Genomic DNA, 21018 nt, shown 5'->3' on the forward strand with positions numbered 1-21018 from the left:
GAGGCTGGACGCATCCTGAACTGCCCTCTCTCCCTCATCCCTTCCCTCACCAAAAGCAGATCTCTCTTCCTCCTAGAAGCCTCTGAAATCTTCCCTCCAGTGTCTGGCCTATTTAAGGGTAAACCCAAACCCTGTCTACTTCAAACCCATAATGGGCTCCCCATCTGTTACAGAGTCAATTCCAAATGACACAGCGTAGATTCCAGGCCTTTCAGAAATACCGGTCATACGACCTTATCTAAGCACCGGCATTTAAACGCTCGGTCTAACCCAGCAGGTCTGGCTCCTTCCCTTTCCTGGAACATGCAGACCTAAGGCAAAAACGAGACAAGCACTTGGTGAATTTATAGCAAAGCAAACACTTCTTGAATTTTTAATGGCCATCAATATCTGGTCATTAAATCTTCTCTAACCACCATCGCCGGTTTAGGGAGACTCTCCTAAAGCTCTGGCCCACACAATGCTGTCAGAGTGACAGCTGTCCCTTTCTCCGGCGAAGCCGGTGCCTCCCTCTCCCTCTGACCAGTGCCGAATACAACAGAACTTGGCGCGTCCCAAGCAAGTTCGCAGACTTTCCAGATGGCAGACACATTAGCCAAGTCTTTCCCTGACGAGAACACCTTTCTTCTTCTTGGAAATTCATGTGGTTCCTAGTGGGTCAGCGGACCCTTGCCATCTCGTTCCTGGTGAAAATGCTCTGCAGCCCAATGGTAGAACCACGAAGCCTACGTCGTTTTCAGCTCTTTCCCTCGGCTTCATTCATTCATTCATTCAAAACCTCAATAAAAGCAGGCATGTTCAGCTCTCCCAAGTATGTATGAATTTCACATATGACTCTTCCAGGTCCGGAAAACATTTTTCATGTGCTGTAAAGCTCCTCAAAGTGAACAAATCACGTGCCTTGGCATTAGGGGTAACACACACCAGAGTCTGAGCCTTCGCTAAATTGCTCTTTCTACACTAGGGGTATTTCCTGCTCTGGGCTCCTCAGCCGCGAAAACTAAAATGAAGTTTACAATATAAGAATAAGATCAGCCCTGGTTGGTGCAGTTCAGTGGACTAAGTGCTGGTCTGTGAACCAAAGGGTTTCGGGTTCAATTCCCAGTCAGGGTACATGCCTGGGTTGGGGACCAGGTTCCCCAGTTGAGGGTATGCAAGAGGCAAACACCCTGATGTTTCTCTCCCTCTTTCTCCCTCCCTTCCCCGCTCTAAAAATAAATAAATAAAATCTTTAGAAAAAGAATCAGATCCATGGCATATCATTTCCAGGATGCTGTGCTGGATGTTTAAAGGAGACCATCTCACGTAGTCTTCAGGGCCCCATTGCACAGATGAGGAAACTGAGGCTCAGAGCAGTCATCTGTGGGATGGAGTTGGGAACTGACCCCAGCCTGGTCCAGCATACAGCATTCTCACCCTCATGGAGCCTGGCTCCTCCCGTGAAAAACAATTTCAGGGGAACAGCAATGCCACCTGCCACAGAGGAAAATGCCTCTGCCCTCAGTTCCAGGTGTTACCATGTCCTGAAATAGGCGAGATCAGGGCCCTGATATCTCCCCAGAGGGTGTTTAAACAGCAGAAAGGAGAGGAAGTACCGGCAATCCTCTGTCTAGCCCGACTGCCGCAGTCCCAGCATCAGCACCACTGAGCCCGGTCCTGCAAACCCGGCCAGACACTGGGGCACCTCCACCAACAGCCCAGTCACCAGCCGGCCCCGAGTAACTATCTAATTACACTTAACTACGTCACAACCGGTCCAACACCTGTGGCGAGACACCAAGGCCACTGCTGCCGCTGCAGCCCAGCGCAGCCTCTCCGTGTTCGTGAAATAATTACAAGGCCCTCTCCTCTGCCAAATGAGGTTGTAATTAACCCTAATTGCTCAAAATGCAACTGGCTAATTCTGGGAGATTAATCAAGGGGGACTCGATTGTTAGTGAAGGACTTAATGTGACAAATTGCTACACTGCAGAGGAGGCCCCGCTGCCCCCAGCATCGCTGAGATGTCCCGGTGCACTCTGGACCGGCAGGGTCCACGACGGGCTGCCCGTTCTCTGGGACCTGCCTACCCTGTCGCTCCCAGTGCAGGCGTTGCCTCTGTGTCAATCTGTTATAGAGGCTCCTTCCCTGGGGCTGGCGCAGCCCACACCGGGGAGCATCTCCTCAAGGCAGGCTTTGTGCAGTGCGTACCCTGTCTACCTGCCCCCGGCAACCCTGTGCAATCAGGGCAAACACCAGCCCATCTTCCAACAGGAACTAGGTGGTCAGAAGCTGTGACAATCCTTCCATGGCTCAGGATGGTGGCTGTCTCTGTCTGCCCCTGTCTTAGGTCTCACAGCCCTGGGGACAAAACCCGACCCTGGACAATTACTCATCATCCCAGGCTGCCTACAGGACACCACAGCCTCTGGCCCCGGCTGCTCCACCCAAGCTCTCTTTCCCCTCCATGCCCCTGCATGCCACTTCTTCCAGGAAGCCTCTCTGGCTTCAGATCAGGTGCCATGTTGGGGCTTCACAGTGGCTCCCAAGTTTCTTCTCCCTCCCCTGCCCCTGAGACTGTCATACTGAGCAGCGCATTAACTCGGTCGGCATGAGGGGCTCCTTGGTGCCTGGCCCAGGGTGGTGCAACCAGCAGAGCCCCACTCCAGAGGACTCTCTGTCTGGGGAGGGAAGGAGACCAAGAAACCAGTCCCCAGGTGAGATGTGACCATGGCTGTGACCTAGTGCCTGTGTACGGGTGTGGAGGCCAGATGGAGGAGGGGTTGGGGGGAAGCAGAAAGACTCCCCAGAAGCAGCAGCATTTGGACTGAGGCCGCAGGAGGAGCTGGGGAGGGCACTCCAGGCCCAGGGAACAGCAAGGGGTATGTTGAGTGACCCAGAACCCCAAAAGCTGCCTTTGGAAAAGCTGGGAAAGCCCGCCTGCCTCTCCGAGGTCTACAGAGATGGGGAGGCAGGTAGAAGGAAACTGGTGCCTCTGAGCTCTGCTGGTTCTGGATAAAGAGGCCAAAGAGAGCCAGGACATGGTTCCGACCAGAAGGGAGGCATTTTGGCCCAGAGTAAGGAAGTCCTTTCTGGCCCCCAGTTCGGCCTGCACCCTCCTGTCCCCTCGGGGCCTCCGCACCTCCATGTCCATCCTTCTCAGCAGTGCTGACCCCTCTGAGATAGAGTTGTTCATTCCCATGGAAATGCCCAGGCGCAGGACCAGGGCCGGGCATCCCACCCAGAGTCTAGCACAGACAGGCTTCTGCCAGTGCTGCCGAACAGCACGAAGGGCTGGCTGGGTGAGGCGGTGAGCTCTGCTCCCATTCCTGGAAGCAGGCAAGAGGAGGCCCTGTCGAGGGGCGGCCCCCGTTGGCCGAGACAGAGCCGTCCCAGGGATCTGTGCTCCTGGGAGGCTCCAAAGGCACTGCGGACAGAGGAAAAGGGCTTACCTGTGGGTCAGGAGGATGTGCGGGCCCCGGGGTGTGGCAGAGGTTGTTCGGGCTCCCTCCGTGGGACATGGGGCTGGGCTGTCCTGCCATCCTGCATGCCAGCCTCACGAGGGCACGGGCTGCAAAAGAAAGCGAGGGCTTTGTCATACTCTTGCCTGTTCACTGCCTCCCCTGCCAGCCCTCAGCTGGAGGAAGTACTTTCAGCTGCCCCGTTTTGCAGACACGTGAGTTGTGGTGCAGAGCAGTTAAGTACCTCGTGCGTGGTCACCTAGCTCAGAAACGGCAGGGCTAGAACTCACCGCCCCTGGTGACACACTTTCCCTCCGAGTGCTGAGCTGACAGGGTGGCCAGGGTGGTCCCCGTTGGAGAGAGGGGGAAGCCACGGCTCTGTGCGGGAAGAGTCCAAAGGCGGCCCCAGCCAGCAAAGGAGGCACTTGATCCAACCCACTTGTGCCAGACTCCAAAGACTTGTTCTTTCCACATCACTGTCCTCCATGCCTCTTGTGGGGGCAGTTCTGCCCCTCTGTCCCCCAACATCACCCTCACATAAACTCAGGCTGGCAGCCTGGGCGGTCAGGAGAGGGAGACCTTGAGTCAGACTGCGAGCAGCAGCTGCAGGAAGGAGCCCACACACCATCCGCGCTGGGCCCTGTGCACCAAACAGCAGAAGGCCAAGGCCATGGGTCCCGCTCACAGTCCTGCACCAGCCTCTGGGGACAAGCAAGCAACCCCTTCAACCTCCAGCTCCTGAGCTGTTACATCAGAAGTTCCCGGAGAGTCGTGATGTTAGTCCCCAGTTGCCATAGTAACTGCAGCAGCTGTCTCTGATTGATTAAGTGCCACCATGTGCCCAGGCCTGAGCTAAAGGTCATCTGAGTCTCACTCCCAATATCACTCCCACTCCTGGTGTCCCGGGTAGCCTCCGCTGGTCCCTGGCAGACAAGCACCCCTGGGGCTCAGTCCGAGGCTCAGGCCCACGGAAGATGACACGGGGCCCTCCGGGTGCAAGGGGAGCAGCCCCCTCCTTCAGAGGACAGGCCTTCATCGCCCACAGGCATTTCCGAAGCACCTGTGTCCAGGGTCCCTCCTCCTGTGTGCTCTGGCAGGCCCAGCTCCTCCCTTACACACCTGTCACCTGCGTTTCGGGGTAACACTGCTCCCCAGCACGCAACATAGAGACAGAAAGTGAGGCCCCGTGGAGCCGATGCGCAGAGCGCCACACCGGCCTGCGCCGCCTCCTGTGTGTGAAGCTGCCCGAACTCGACCGATTCTGACCCCACACACGGCAGTTCTGTGGTTCATCCTAACGTGTGCAGATAAAGGAAGCCCGTGTCCCTGAGCTCCCCCGTCTCTTTTTTTCTCTTATCTCAAATCAGTGTCACCTTGAGGGCACTGTGGCTGTCTGAGGCCTCTGTGTCCCCACACCCCTGCCTCTCCCTGGACGGTGGGTCCCCCAGCCCTCCCCCACCAAGCCCTCCTCCTGCACATGGGCAGCTGAAGCCACGTCCTGAAATGCAGGTGGGACCACAGCCCCCGCAGCATCTGCCCACCATCTGTGCCTGAGCTCGCCCCGGGGAGCACAGCCCCCCAGGTGACGCAGCGAGGACCGGGTACGAAAAGCCCCAGGATAAACAGATAAACACGAGAAGGAACAGCTTTCGAGGCAGCGGCAGCGCTGTTACTCAGGGGAACACGTGTGCAACAGACAATACACTGGATACAGAGGGAACAGAATGTAAAATGCGCATGAATTTTAAGATAAAACCAGAGACTTCCTGCAGGCTCTGCAGCTGCTTCGGGCTGCACCCCCAGACCCCTCGGGGTGACATGTTCACCATCCTCTGCCCTTAGGGGGACCTCCAGGAGAGGTGGGAGAACTGCCTTCAGCTGGAAGGTTCTGTCTTTATCGCAGGAGGCCCCGGCAGGGCCCACAGCGCCTCGCTCACCGGGCCACCTGCTCACAGACTTCACGTGGACCAGAAACTAAGGGGCGGTCCTGGCTTCCCCTTCCCTCCCCCCACCCCACACAGCCTCTGTGGCCAGCCCAGGTTTGTATACTGACCCTGTCACTCTGCAGCTGAGACCCTGGGCAAGAAACGCTGGTCGGGAACCTAGGCGGTATTTGCAGAGGTCATTCCCCATGTCCCCACAAGGCATTCCCGCATCTGAGCTCAGAGGCAGGGGTCTCCCCTCTGGAGCTTCTCAGGGGCTCACTCTTCACACGGGGGCGTCGTGAGCCCCCTCCCACCTCCTGAGAAACCACAGTGACTGCGAGCCAGCAGCTGCGTGCGCCCACCAGGCCGCGCCTGCCCCCTGCGCCGCAGCTCCATCAGCCCTCCCAGTCCCGCGGCTCCACAGAACAGGCTCTCATGGTTCCGTCTCACCGATGAGAACACCGAGGCCCCCGGAGGCTGAGATTAGCCCAGATCACAGGGATCACAGAGAGAGGAGCCAGGATTCGAACCCACAATGGCATCTTTGCCCCAAAGCCCCATGGGGTGCTCCTCACAGCACCTCCCAACACTGCTCCTGTGTGGAGAAGGCAAACCTCCCCCCACAAGAACAGGGCCTGTGCTGAGTGGGCCACAAGAGGCCATCGCCCCAACGGGGCCCCATGGTTCCTGTCCTTCAGGATGGCACCAAGGACACGTAGCACCTTTTCTGCCAACCCCCTGGGGCTTTGGTAAGTCACTGTTCCTAAGAGCTACTCTCCCAGAACATAACAGGAGGTACTGCGCCATGCTCCCAGTGAGGAGGAGGAGGGAGGCCTTTGTGCCAGCAAAGCAGCAGCCGAGGAGGACCTGCACATCACGCCCCACCCCCCAAGTGCCAGAGGAGGCCACCACAGAAGGGCGGGGGGCTGGGAGGCGGGTGGCAGTGAAGGCTCTCTCTCTGAACTTCCTGTGGGCCAGGTCCTTCCCATTCCTGCTGGGGCTGGTGGGAGACCCTTGTCACAGAACAGGAGTCAGGCTTGGAGGGGAGGCTGAAGGTCATGTCTCCAGTGAGCCACAGAGGGGAGATTCGAACCCGGCTCTCCCCTCCCAGGCCACCCCTAGGTCCCTGAACCTCCAGGGGTATTGTATTTCAAAGGGTTTTCATTCTTTGTCTCTATCCCAACAGAAACCTGACCCCAGAAATCTCCTGCCAGAAACTCCTCCTTATGGGGCTCAGACGCAGAGAGACCAAGGCAAAGGGACTCAGGGAAGACGTGCCAAGCGGAGTGCGGGCCCCCAGCCAGCACCTGCCAGCACCCCGGTACCACAGGGGGCTGCCTGTCCTCGGCCCCTGCCGAGCTGCAGAACAATGAGGAACGGGCTGCCAAGCCCATGGCAGGGGCCAAAAATCCGTGGAATGTGAGGCCCAGAGCCACAAGCCACACTGAGTACTACCTCAAAGAGGGCCTTTCTTTGCAGGGAACCAGGGTCCTGCATTTCCAAGGCGCTGCAGACGCCCAGCATGGCCTCCGGCCTGGGTTTCCGAAATGAGCACATCTGACAGGCTCCCGTGGGTGACACCAGGCTGAGCCCGGGGGCTGAGGGCTGAGGCCTACTTGGGGTGAGCGACCTTGAACCATGTGGGAAAATGAAGCTAACAGTAAGGTCTGTCTGTTAGGGTGACTGAAAGAACCAAACGCGTTAGTGGATGTAGGCTCCCTGGAACAGAGCTGACACGTGCAAAGGCCCTGAGGCTTTGGCGGCTCCCACCCCCTTAGTGGTGTCCACCCCAGGCCATGGAGGAGTGAGGGCCTCCCTGTGACAGACGCAGGGACTGGGGCTCGGGCAGGGACACACCCAGTGCCACACAGCTGGTAGGAGGCAGAGCGGGGCCACGGGACGCCGGACGGTGCTCAGTCAGGCACACCGCACGGCCTCTTTGCAATGACTCGGGAGCAAACACCTTCATTACTTATGGGAACTGCGGCCACCTTCACAAAAACCCCTGACTTGTTCCTCCCTGCCCTGAGCTTTGACAAGGCTCTAACTACTGTAGAGTGTGACCCTAGGGGACACGGGGACTTGGGTTTCATCTGGACACTCCTTAGAAGTGATCAGCTTCCACTGGGCAGGGCCCTGAGGTTCCCCTAGTGGTCTTTCTAAGACTGGTGTCTGGCCCTTGCCTCCCACTTTCTGGAACTTCCTCCAGGACACAGCCATGTCCCTCCTTAGTGTCCTTCCAAATGCCACACCTCACGGAGGTTGGCAGATCACTGAGGCCCTTACCCTCCCAGTGCCAGAGGACCCAAGACGACAAGAAGGCTCAGGGCAAAGGCCCAGATTGGGGCACACGTTTGTGAGGGTCTGTGTGTGTCAGGGGTCTTCCTGAGGTGCATTAATACTCTGTGTGGGCACAAGTATTTGTCACTTTGCTCCCCAACCCTGAGGTGAAAGCAGCGTGTGTCCCTGCCCTTTTCTGCACACGTGTGTGCGTGCGTGTGCTCGAGGTTCACCTGGGGACCACAGCTGTGAGCCCATTACCTTCTCAGTCCACCCACCGAGGCTGGGGTGTCACTGTCCCTTGTTGGGGTAGTTAGAGGGTGAAGGTGACAAAGGCTGATGTAGCTCCCAGGCTGACGGGTGCCGCCAAGCCATCGGGGGAACCACAGAGCCACCCTTGGAGGCTCAGCCTCAGCTGGACACCGGACCCTGAGCTGGACACCGGACCCTGGGCTGGTTTCTCAGAGAAAGGCCGCTTCCCAGTCCTTCCAGCTGAGCGTGAACAGCTCCACAGGCTGTGCTCCCGAAGCAGGAAACCGTGCCACGGCTTCACACCTCCTACACACACACACACACACACATGTGGTTTCTTTTCTTTTCCCCCCAAATGAGTGACCCAACGCCAGTGTAGGCATGGGGGCTACTTCCATGTGTCCAGCAGTCTCCCAGCAACCGATGCCTGGCATGGATGCCCCTGCCTGGGTCCTTCAGGCAGCTGGGAGAGGAGAGGTGCCGCAGGCTGGCACTGCCCGACACACCCTCCACACTGGAGAGCAAGGCCCAGCAAGGAGACAGGGTCGCTCCCAGCCTGCCCCGGGGGGTCAAAGCCAGACCAGTTTCAGCAGTAGCCACATGCATACCAAGCAGCCCCCCTGAGCTGAGTGACTTGATATCTTCGGAGAAACCCAAAAGGCCATCACCCCCATTTTGCAGATATGAAAACCGAGGCTCCAAGGAGTCACAGGCTTCTACGAACTACATTATGCAGAGGACAAGAACGAAAGCTCACGCCAGTTGAGTGAGGGGCCTGTGACCACACAGCAGGCAACAGGGGGAAGCAGCGCGTGGAACCACATCTGACTTCCCTAGTCCACACTGCCTTGGAAGAGTGAATGAATGATTGAGTGAATAAGTGAGTGCATTAATGGACGAATGAATTGTGGCCCAGAGGGGTGGCTCTGGCTGCTGCGTCCTCCGCCCCTCTGCTTGGTCTCCCTTCTCTTCTGGTCTTGGGATAAGCGGCCGTTACTCATCCGTTCGTCACTTGACAGGAAGCAGCCAGATCTCAGGCCAGAGTTGCCGGGGCCTGGGAGCCGCAGGGGACACCACATATGGCGTCTGTTTCCCGACCAGTCCCAGTCCTGTGCCACCCTCTGCCCCCACTCCCAAAGCCATGCTTGCTGCTCGGATTCCTGGGCTCCACAACCAGCAGGAGCCTGGCTTCTGCGAGACAGGGGACCACGACAGCCCTGAAAGGATGGTATGGCCCATGCAGAGAGGTCCCTGACCCCTCCCTCTGGGCAGGGGGCCTCCCGCTCGGGTCTGCGGAACCTGGTGGCCAGCAGCGGAGGGGTGATGCAGTGCCCTCCCAGACCACATGGCCCTTCTTCCCCTTTCCCTGCCACCCCCCCTCCGCCCAGTTCTCCTCTCCTCACCCATCACCCACCTGCCTCCTTCTCTCTCCAGCCTGGGGGCTCCTCTCTCCAGAGCTCCAGACCCCAACCACCAAAAGCCACTGGCACCAAAGCCTCACCTGGCCCAAATCAGAGCTTTGGCCTGCCCTTCCCAGTCTCCAACTCAGCAACAGGGCTGCCTCTCTGCTCAGGGATTTGGCAAGAACCCAGTCTCACCCCACCCCACGCTTACCCTCCCTCACAGTCCACAGCTGGTCTTCATCCAGTCCTGCCCGTTCTTCCCCCAAATAAGTCTGCACTCACCCAGAGCCTCTGCCCTGTGCGGGCCTGGCCCCTTCTCAGCAGGTCCCCGCGGTCACCTCCTGCCCAGTGCTCCAACCTCCAGGCCACCATGGGAAAGGTCCCCCTCCAGCACACAAACCCCAGTCTGCTGATCCCCACCCCAAACTCCCCAGGAAAGGCCTACATGGCTGAGCGAGGCATTGCAAGCTCTGCCCAGCTGCTCACCTTCCTGCATCGCCCCCCACCACCCAGGCTCCCACCCCATCCCGGGCCCTGCTCCCAACCACACAGCCCCCGGGGGTGGGGTGGGAGCCAGGCTGTGTGAGGGGGTGGGAAACGCAGGAAGTCCTGCTCCCTTTATGAGCCTCGATTTCCTCATCTGTAAAGAGGAAGCAGCCAGACGCCGCAGGTGGGCACACAGAGGCAGCTAGGTGGTACCAAGGCCCCTTCTCCCCCACCTGACAGCATCCACGTGGGCTTCTCCCCTAAAGTCCAGCTCTTCGGGCACAAACTGCTTGTTTTGTCACCCTCGCCTCCTCTTCCGCTGGCCTTTCAAGGTGGGGACTGGTCTTAGCAGTCATCTCTGCTTCGCCAGGCACAGAATGGGCACCGGTGGGGCACTGGGTGAACAGACTGACCAGCCGGTGGAAGGGGCTCTTCCCATCTCCCGAAGCCCCAAGCAAGAGACCTCTGCCTTCATACTCAGGGTCCCCGAGGTCTCCGGCCAGGCAGAAACCCGCAGGCCATGCGTTCAAACACAGCCCACCCACACTGCAGGGCTTTCCAGAGCCTTTGTAAAATCAAGGAGGCTCTGGATCACCTCCCTCTTCCCCACATTTAGGTGATAAACGCAAGTCCAGAAGAAAAAGAAGCAGGAGCTGTAAACGCTTCTTATGTCTCTGGGGGGCCTTTGGCTCTGGGACCCAGCGGAGGCCGGGCCTCATCCCACCCTTCGAGGAGGGAGATCTGAGCGTGTCCTCTGTGCCAGCGAGTTCCACACAGCAACCTCTGCACACTCCCGCCGCCTGTCTGCGGTGCCCCATTTTACGGAGGAGGAACCTGAGGTGCAGAGTTACATAACTTGCCAAGCTCATGCGGCTGTCTAAAAGGCGTGCCCTGTGTGTGAACCCAGACCAGACTTTTACAAAGTCTGGGTTTCAGTCTGATTTGTCTGGGGCGGTCCTCTGAGACCACCACGGAGCTGGGAGGACGAGACACCTCCGACAGGCTCACCATCTCAAGGACCCCTGCCCGCCGGGGAAATGAATTTGCAGTCTCCTCAAGACCTTGGCAGGCTCTGCTCCCCCTGCCTGGAATGCACTGTCTCCCAGCAAACCTGGCTCCTCCTTCACAGCCCGACCCAGGCACCTCCTCCAGGCAGCCCTCCTGGACTCCCCCAAATACTCCCAGCTCTACATCCCTGGTCCCCATGCCGTCATTACCTACTCACATATTTTCCTCTCCCTTAAACAAAATTTTCCTTGAGAGCAGAGACCAAAACACTCTTACCTCATGACCCCAGCAGGCCACAGAGGGAGGGCCAGGCAAATGGCTGCTGACCTGGTATAGCAATACCAGAAGTCCAAGAGAAGAAACCAGGGAAGCACCCCCAGGGCATGGGAGGGCTTCAGTGTTTGTAAACTTTTCCTGGGGCCCCAGGACAGCAGCCGTAATCACACCCAGGAGCCTCTGTCCAGGAAAAGTCCTTAAAGCCCTGGCCTCCCCTAATTTTCTCTCCTGCCCCCATTTTAAGGTCCAAAGGACAGTGATACCTGGTGGGAGAAAGTCCTGTGGAGAACTCTGGTCAGACACTAGGAGGGGGCCCAGGTGGCCAAACCCCCCCCAGAGAGACAAGCATTGCTTCTACTGCTTCCCCTCCAACCCCAGCAGTTCTGGCAAAGCCCGGGATCTCTCAGTGTGAAACCGCACCCCTCCCCATCTGGGTGGTGGCAGAGGTCACGCCAGGCTGACCACTGGTAGCGCCCATCTGGTCAAGCGGCAGCAGTGGCAGAGGTGCAGCCAAAGCAGGGTGCCCTGTGCTGGACGTCCCTCGGGCCTGCCTTTCTGTCACTCACTGGGCACACCCTTTAGGGCCAAGGCAGTAGCCTCAAGTGGCAGAAAAGGGTGAGGGGTCCCCCCCGGCAGGAGGCAGGGCAAAGGCAGGTACCTTGCAAAGTGGCTCCCGAGTCTCGGGGAAGGTCTGCTCAGCTCAGGGTGGAGGGTGGACTCACGGTGCTGAGGGCTCTGGGGATCTGGGTGGCCTGTCTCGGCGCGGGCGAAGGAAGCAGGATCGACCCAGTCTCTGTAGGGGACTTCCCCTGTCAGGGCCTAAAGGAAACCCCCGCCATTCGCCGCTCCAAAAATAGCTTCGGCTGCCACCTCTGTGGCCAATGGAACTTGTCATAGGCTCCAGAGTCCGATGCTCACCAGGGACTGGAATCTGAGGGCAGCGGCCCCTGGACAGTCTTGGGGAGAGTGCACACACGTGCCTCCAGCCAGCGGGCTTGGAATGCAATCAGAGTCCTCTCTGGGGCCACCCAGTCCTGCTCTCCCATTTCACCCACCAGGAAACTGAGGCAGGAAGCAGGACACTTATCAGGCCACAGGCACAGCGGTGGCAGCCCCGGGCCATCAGCCCGCCTCCTCAACCCACTGCACACTACCCATGTGGCAAAGGGATTTGCCCCCGACCGGAACCCAGAACATCGATTAGCCCAGCCTGGGCCCCGGGAGGGAAGCCTGGTCCGTCCCTTGTCCCTGGTGCTCCCACCCCCACGGGGGGCCCAGCAAATGCTAAGTAGCATGAAAGTGCTTGCTGCCCCTTAAAAAGCTGAACTCTTCCTAGTCTCTCTTTTGTGAGTTGAGCCAAAAAATATTTCTTGCCTGAGAGATGGACGCCTTCGTAGGCAGCAGCCCTGGGTTCCAGTCCTGGACCTGCCATGTCCCAGCTGTGTGTGTCTCAGGGTCCTCCTGTGTCACACAGGAACAGGAGCTATGTGCTGGAGGGTTCCTGACGGTGCATGAACCGAAAGTGCTGAGCCCCGGGCTGGCACGTGACAGACACCCAATCAGTGGGTAACTGAGCGTTACTGCACTGTCACTGGGGCCCAGGCTCTCCCAGACGAGGTGTGGATCTGGGAACCGAGGGCTTGGCGTGTTTCTGCCTTCCCTCCTTCCACATGTCCCTCCTGTGGCCTTTTCTGCATAGGACCTGTGCTGACAGCGGGGGACCCCAAGATGACACAGAAGGGAACCCCCCTGTTCTTACAGGGTCTGCAGGAGAGAACCCTGGAACACAGGAACAGACACTCACCAGCCAGAAAAGAGCTGGAAAAGTGCCCTGGGAAAAGGAAGGATGGACTCTCACTTCTGGCCACAGTCAAGGGCAGCTTCTCCCAGCGGGTGGAGTGTGAGATGGCTTAATGGGGTGGGACGGACCCCAAGCAGAGGGCATGGGAATTATAGGGCAGAACACAGTGGGGTCAAAGGTGTGGAGGCTGGTGAGCTCGCAGGCATGTGGGAGGAAGTCGGAGCAACTCCAGTCCGGCCCCTGTCTCCTCCTCCGGAACAAGAGCCACCAATACCCTAGGCAAACCAGCCCCAGCACCCCATCTGTAGCTCTGCCGCTGGGGCTGGCACAGGCACATTGCAGCTGAGGCCCCTGAGGACACACGGAGCCGATCCTGGCACCAGGGCTCGGCCGCCTGCCAGCACATCTTCCCCTCCAGCCGGGCCCAACTGTCAGGCATATGCCAGGTGCCAGGCCCCTGGGCGCCCGAGGCTGGGCCCGGGCCAGCGGTCCACAGGCCCGCAGGTGGACCCCACCGAGGCCCTGGTGTGTGTGGCTCTCCTCAAGGACTGTCCTCCTTGACCCAGCGTCAGCCTTGACTCACGGAAGAGACTATCTAGATGGGCGGGTCAGGCCCCTGAGTTGGGCACTTTCTGCCTAATCTGTTTTGCTCCCAGCCTCCCGTCTGCTGAATAGGAATTCCCTACGTGGTAGAGACGTGCTTCTGATGGGAAATGTGCTCTGGCCCAAGACAGGGCGCAGCACCCAAGGAAAACATACTTTCATGCCATATAAGCCAGCTCCGCGGGGCCTTCCTCTCCCTCCTGAGCCAGAGCAGGCTGCAACCTTCCAGAGGACTAACTCGGCTCTGCACAGCCTCTGCACCCTCACAGGCTCACATGTCGATGCCAGACACTCCCTGCCTGTGCACACGGGACACGGAAGAGAGGGTGGAGCTGTGCTGAGGGCCACAGGTGGCACCAGTCCCCTCCCGTGGTGGCCGCACTCCTAGGGCTTACTGAGTCACTGTGAGCCTCCACCCAATCCCCACAGTGCTGAGCGAGGCTCGGTCTGTAGACAACAGCGTCTGCTCCGTCCAGTCCTGCCACCCACGCGGGGTCCCAGGCCAGCACGTAATCACGGCTTCGGGGGCCACACCATTACACCACCTTCCTGTGTTGCATACCCCCCGGGAGCCTCGCAGACGCCAAGTCAGGCTTGGGAAGTATGAGGCCACTTTGAACTCCTCGAGGGTGACTTCTGCTCTGAGCCATGATGCATCTGGCATGGCGGCTGGGGACTCACAGGGTTTGGGACTCCTATAGGACTGTATGGCCTTGGGAAAGTCACGGCCTGTTCCTGGGCCTCAGTTTCCCCACCTACAATATGGGGAAGTCAGGCTTCAGGGTGTAAGAGGGCCCTTCCTGTGCCCACATATTTTACGATGCTGGTGGAGGACAGGTGACTCACTGGTGCCCTGCAATTGGGCTCTGGGATCTCGTATCTTATCATGTGTTCATCTGGGTCAGGGACTGCTCAGGGGACACTCCCCTGGCCTCGGAGGACTTTCTGAGCTCTGCAGTCCCCTGCACACTGTCCTCCCCATTCATAACAGCCACAGCAACATAGGGGCATGGCTCAGATGCATCCTGGGTTCCCAGACATGCAGCCATGGAGGTGAGCTATGTACATGGGGGGAGGGGGTCCCACACAGAGTGCCCCCTAAGTGCCAGGTGCGGGGCCAGATCCTACAGGAATATTGGCAGCTCGTGTGCTCATAAGGCAGGCCCTGCAAAGCAGACCATGCGTCCCCTGGACGAACCTGGAAATGGAGGGTCTGAGGTGGTGGGCTTGCTGGAGGAGTCCCAGCTGGACTGAGGCGGAGCCTGGGTGGAAATGCAAACCTGACTCCTCGCTCCCCTGGGAGCCCTCTGCAGTGTAGACTGGGCTCCTGCCCTCAACCAGGTGAGGTGGTCGTGGTAGGGACCAGATCGAAGTGCCTAGCTATGCTGCAGAATCAAAAAAGGGCAATTGATTCCAATGCGGGTCAATCAAGGGGGCTGCAGGGAGGTGGAGGCATTTGATCTGGGACCAGAGAACCAGATAGTGAGGAGAGAGAGAAGCAACCCAGCACTGGCTCTGGAGTCAGAGAGCCCCAAGTTCAAATCCTGTGCTGCTTCTGTCCAGCCACATAAGCTCCAGCCAGGCCCATGGTCACCTCTTTGCAGTTTCCTCCTCTGTACACAGGGGGCCAGGTAAGACTCACCTCGTGGGGCTGTCGTGAGGACGGAACGAGGACATATAGGCAGAATGCCAGCTCAGGACCTCAGGGCCCGTGTATACGCAAGAGCTCAACAAATGTGGCTGCTGCTGCTACTATGATTACCATTATCATGATAAAAAATGCGTTCATTTAACAGCAATATCCCTGCGACAAATATTTCTGGCAACCGGCTCAGCAAATCGATGGTCACAATCAGTCTGGTCCTCATTCTCCAGGGGACCCTGGTGTTGTGGCCAACCAGGCCCTTGGGCCTGTGGGCTTGGCTGGAGGTGCCCATGACCTCTGAGGACTCACATTTTTGGAGGGAGGAGGGGCAAAGCCACACTGGCTCCTGCTGCCTTCTCCCAGAAACTGGGAAGTGATGGCAAAGCAGTTCTCAAAGTTCCCGGGACGACGAGCCTGAGCTGTCTTCCCCTCCCCCGCCCCCACTGTCTCAATAAAATAAATCTTGGTCCACGGCGGGCGAGAGACCCTATATATTTACATGACGATTGTGCCTCATGATTGCGGGGCCGTGTTTCCGGCAGGCAGCGTGTGGCAGGGATGACAGTGGTCCTGGGAGACCCACTATTTTCCAGCGACTTTTATTGTCCATTATATCCCCACATTTACAGGGCTCTGCTCCGGGCCTGGCAGGAATATCGCACACGGCGGGGCGGGCAGACCTTAATATTCCTGTCCAAGGGTTGCAGGTTCGTCTTCGGGTCCCACCCTCCCCTCCCCAGTCTCTGTGCGGTAGTGAGACCCCAGAGAGCACCAGGGGCTCTGGTGGGAGAGGGCTGGGTGCCTGAAATCAGGCCCAGCAGGAATATTTGCACCATGGAAATTGGCAAACGCTACAAATTAGAGTTTTGTACAAATCCCTCCCCCTACCCTGCCCCTCTGCCCCAGGGGACTACGAGCAACTGGAAGGACACACGGACTTAGAGTAAGAGGTGAAACCTGACTTCGACACCTTGCTGTGTGGCCTTAGGGAAGTTACTGCACTTTTTGAGCCTCAGCTTTCCTGTCTGTAAAATGGGGACATACCTGAACTGCTGGGGTTGTTGTGAGGTTACAGGACCTTATGGGAAGTTCCCTGGGCGATGCTTAGTACGTGGTAGGTACTCAGTAAATGATAACTGTGGTCATTCATTCACTCAACAGGCACTGAGCGCCCACTCTGTACCAGACACCACCTGAGTGACAGCGATACAGAGATGCCCCAGGGGCAGACAGTTACCAAATTCTTCACAACTGATCAGTTCTAGATCAGTAACTGATCGTCTGCAGAGGGATTTTTACCCACGTCATCTTATGAAGCCTCATGACAGTTTTGAGAGGTGGGCAGAGCAGGAAATACGCCCACTTCTGAGAGGAGGAAATGGGGTTCAGGATGGGTGTGACTTGCCCAGGGCCCTTGCCAGGGGGTAGCAGGCCCACGGTGATGCCCGCTGGCCTCCCTGAAAGTTAACCTTCACACAGAGCACAGGAGGGCCCAAGGGCAAAGGGACTCCTGGCCTGGGATCCTGGGTTTCAGTCTTGGCCATGGCCTCTCTGCTCCAGGTCCTTCCCCTTTTGGGGCCTTGGTTCCCACCAAAGGGCTGAGAGGGCTGCAGTCAGGAAGCTGTTGTCCCTGATGGCAGAGGGTCTGTCTCCAGGCTTCCTGGTCTGGCCAGGTGTCACTCTGTCCCACACAGCCAGGGAGGACACAGGCATACCAACATCTGCAGTGCCCCAGCTGGATCCCAGGCGGGCCAGGGTGCCTTGTGCAGAAAGGAAGAGGTGAATGAGCCGGGGCAGCACTTCTGCCTGTGTATGTTGGGCGAACCATCACAGCCTGCAGGCAGGCTGCCTCCACCGTGTTCATGGACGAGGCGGGCTGAAGCTCAGGGGGCTGGTGTCAGACCCTGGCTGGCAGCCTCCAGAGCTTGTGGCTAGGCTGCCCAGAGAGATCAGGAAACCACGAGGTCACTCAGTTCTGACACCCAGGAGACCTAGAAATGGGACACCCTACGGCCACCCCAGCCTCAGCACAGAGGGGTTGAGGAGCGTTGAGCTGGAACAGCAGAGCAAGAAAAGTGCAGACGACTCGGATGACTCAGATAACCTTTGAAACCGGGAGGGAGGCGGAAGTGGGCAGCATTTCTGGTGGGTTTCACCTCACTTCCTAGAAGGATGAGTCACCGCTTTTGTTGAGTCAGCACTCGCCTGGCAGTCCACGCGGACCTGCGTTCGGGGTGGCACCCCTCGGTTCACTGGTCCCCAAAGAAGTTACAGGCTGCCAGGTGGGGGCCATCCACCTGTGGGGCGGGGGCGGGGCGCTTTTCATTGCACAGACGGGGAACATGAGGCCCGGGAAGGGAGGAGGGTGGTCCTGGGGCATGTAGCCAGGACCTAAGTCTTCAAAGGTTAATTTTTCTACTTTGGGAGGTCGGAAAGAAGCAACCCTTTAGAGCTTTAGAAAGAGAGAGAGAGAGAAGGGGAGAGAAAAAGAAAGAACTAGCAGCTGAACAGAATTGCAACAAGGCCCCCAGCCAACCCAAAGAGGTTTCCGAAATTCTGTGCAGTCTGAATTCTTGCCGGCTGAAGGGTCATGCGATTTCTTTTGCAAAAGGCAGAGTTGAAAAAGTCTGGCTGAGGGGAAGGGAGCGGAGGGAAACAGCCATGAGACTGAAGTCATGAGTTTCAGCCTGGCTGCCTGCAGTGCCTTTCTGGGTGACCACACGTGAGCCCTTTGCTCTTTCTGGGCCTCAACTTACCCTTTTACTTTTACTACACAGCAAGCCTTGCTCGAACGCACCTAGGTAATGCTAGCCTGCATTCCTGTCATGCTATATGAGTACCTCCGTTTTACAGCAAGGAAAAACTGAGGCACAAAAAGGGCAGGCGTGCGGTCCAGGACAGGTGGAAGAACCAGGATTTGAACCTAGGTAGTGCGGTTCCAGACCCACACTCCTGACCGCCAAGCCATGCGGCCCTCCTGCCTGCAGTAGCCGGTCCCTTGTCCCTAGTGCCCTCCCAGAGACATCAGGGGCTTTGCCTCCATGGCTTGGATGCCAGCAGGCCTGTTTCGGGAGACACAGAACCATCCTCCTCAACGCTGGCTGCTGCTTCTCTGAGCTGCTGCCTTTTCCATGGACTGGTTTCTTCGGTTCGCTCAGCAGCCTTCAGAGCCACAGCCCCGGAGGCCCTCGGGAGACGCCCAGGTCACGGCAGCCATCGACCTGCCTCTCTGAGCCTTGCTGGGAGCTGCACACCCGCACAGGAGAGGACGGCCCCGCTCCGAGGCCCACTTTGGAGTTGTAACTCAGGTCCGCCTCCGGGACCGCGGGGGGCAGGCTGCCATTCAGGCGTCCAAGAAAGAGAGGAAAAAGCTTCTATTCGTAGCCAGAGAGGGCCTGCTACCAGAAGGAGACTTGCAGCCCAGCCGTGCGAGAGAATCCTGAAAAGCCTGACCCAGGAACGTCCGTCACGTGGAGGGCACCAAGAATTGGGTGGTCCCCCTGCCTAGAAAATATGCCTGGAGATTCAACCGTGACATTCCTGAGCGAGTGAGGCTCTGACCCCAAACCTGGGCTTGTCTTCCAAAGCAAAATTCTTCAGACAACAGACATTTTTTGGCTTCAGCACGCAGACTACCGCTCTCTGCTTCACTCTGATCTCTAGAGTAGGGGATACTCATGCTCAGAAGAACGGCCCCCTTGCATGACCCCTACCCCATGCCACGCACTGTACTGTGCATCGGGGTCCACCTGCCACTCCTTTGAGGTGAGTGTTACTATCTCCATTTTGCAGAGAGGGAAACTGAGGCTCAGAAGCACACACTTGGCTTCAACTCTGGGCCCCCCCCCCAGAGCATAGAAAGCTGGGGACGAGCCCCAGCCAGACCTGCTGGCTGCCTCACTACGAGGGGCTCTGGGCAGACAGGGAAGCGCAGAGATTTCTGTGGGCAGGTGCACATCAAGTGTCAGGCGCTGGGGGCACCATTAGCCCTCCACAGGCACGGGAAGAATTCCTGCAGGGGGACAGGTGGGGAAGCGTCGGCCCCACTGCAGTTGGGACAGCTCCAGGAGGCCGCCCCAGTCCTGCCCTTTCAAGGACGCTGGAATCCATTCCCTGGGACTACACGGAGCGCCCAGAAACCCCCCCAGTGCTTCGTTCATACTACGGCGTCAACAGCAGACCGTGGCTCAGCATGTGAGCAGTCGCCGCCACACTTCCATCAATTCCTGGGAGCAGGCGGAACCCTGAAGCCTGTCCTTGGAGGTCTCACACCTCGCCAGAGACCCCAGAAAGGCCCCCGAGGAATCCGCCAGTCTACAGCCTGCATTGGAGGCTCAGGGCAGAGGAGGGATGTGTCCCAGGGCGTCCAGTGTCTGTGCACTCAGTCAACAGCAGAGAAGAGGGGGAGCACCCCGGGCAGAGGGCGCAGCACGCACAAAGGCCCGGAGGCTGCGCCTAAGTGCTGTGCGATGGAGGCCCTGATGGCGGCGCAGCCTCAGCTCTGCAGGAGGGAGGGAGGCTCGGCAGGACCAGCAGGACGCCACAGGCACGTGCACACAGGGCTGGCAAGGGCGCAGAGCAGCGGCCAGGACTCAGCTCTCCACAGCCCCCACCCCCCTCGCGTTGCTCTTTTGCACACCACTCTGCCTCCCCCGTACCAAGCCCACACATCATTTTACTCCATGGGTCACATGATGAGTCAATGCCCCAGACACATTTAGCGGCGTCTTTCCTCCCTCAAGGCTACACGCACACACATGACCTCCCCACCCCTGCCCCAGTCATCTCAGGTAACTGTGTGCCCGCAGACCGGAAGAGGTAGATGCCTACAGAACCTCCCTCTCAAGAGACTGTGCTGGGCCCACGCTCTCTCATTTGGTGAGCACTTATCGAGCACCTGCTGTGTGTCAGGCTCTGCGCAAGGTACTGGAAGGATTCATAAATAGTGGCTACAACCTCTAACTCCCTCAGCCGCCCCCTAATTCTTTTGAGATGGTCAGGGCTGGAGTTGTCACTCTTACTGCCCAGGGGAGGAGACAGAAGGCCCAGGCCCTGCTTACTCAAGATGAGGAGGCGTCAGGGCTGGGCCGGGAATCTGGAAACGTCTGATGGAGCCTTTGCCAAAACAGGTGAGGGTCCCTCCTTCCAGCTCCATGAGCTGCCCCTGATCCACGAAGCAGAAGGATGCACTGGCAGGTGCCACCAGGAATGGCAGGGTCCTGTCACTACTGGGAGGGGCTGCTCTCCAGGCCCACGGGAGCACAGCCAGGGCTGGTGGCTTGTGCCAAGTGCCAAAGGTTCCCAGCCCTCAGCTGTCCTGGCCAATGCTGCCAAAGGACTAAATGCCGATGGCCTGTGCTTAAGAAAAGCATGCTGAAATCGGCCCATCAGCCCGTCTTGGCACCTGCGTTGACGCATACAGAAGAGCCCAGGACCCGGAACACCGACTCTGGAGTCAGAGGGCCCTGGCCAGGTCGGCTCCCCGAGTCTCTGAGCTATTCAGACCTGGCCCTGGGTGGGGATAGTTCTCCCTCCCCGGACTCGGGGTGCATCTGTCTCCTGCACGGGAACGAACGTCAGCCAGAGCAGTGCCGTGGGCCCTCCAATCTGTCCTGCTCAGCCCCAGGCCAGCGCCTGGCACAGAGCAAGCCGGACACACGTGTGCTGCCTGCACACCGTCCTCATCCGCACACTGTCTGGCAGCCAGGCAGTCCCTCCTGGGAACCCTGTTTTATCCCCACTTAAACAGCCGCAGACACTGCGCCGCACTGACGCTTGGCGGCACCCTATCCAGACGGGCCTTCCTCCTCCCCTCTGGGGTCCCCCGTGCCGGGGTGGATAGTGTCCCTCCACAACTGGTGTCCACCTGCAACCTGGGATCGCGGCCTTATTGGGAAAC

At 58.6% G+C, this 21018-nt stretch overlaps 1 protein-coding gene across 3 annotated transcripts in view; it reads right to left on the bottom strand.

The window, feature by feature from the left end:
- Window positions 1-21018, bottom strand: part of NEK6 (NIMA related kinase 6) — a 74263-nt gene that overhangs the window by 33688 nt on the left and 19557 nt on the right. The window contains exons 1-2 of one of the 3 annotated variants that reach the window (XM_037163790.2): window positions 12445-12554; window positions 3432-3550 (exon numbers count right to left, since the gene is read on the bottom strand). In XM_037163790.2, the coding sequence (XP_037019685.2) occupies window positions 3432-3550; window positions 12445-12502 (177 nt within the window). In that variant the 5' untranslated portion in view covers window positions 12503-12554. Of the gene's footprint in view, window positions 1-3431; window positions 3551-11728; window positions 11840-12444; window positions 12555-21018 lie in introns of those variants that run through there. The other 2 variants (XM_053667682.1, XM_037163839.2) reach the window with 2 other exon arrangements.

This window comes from Artibeus jamaicensis, unplaced genomic scaffold, assembly GCF_021234435.1.
Source record: "Artibeus jamaicensis isolate MK-2021 breed Jamaican fruit bat unplaced genomic scaffold, CSHL_Jam_final contig_471, whole genome shotgun sequence".
In the NCBI taxonomy this organism is placed as follows: domain Eukaryota; kingdom Metazoa; phylum Chordata; class Mammalia; order Chiroptera; family Phyllostomidae; genus Artibeus; species Artibeus jamaicensis.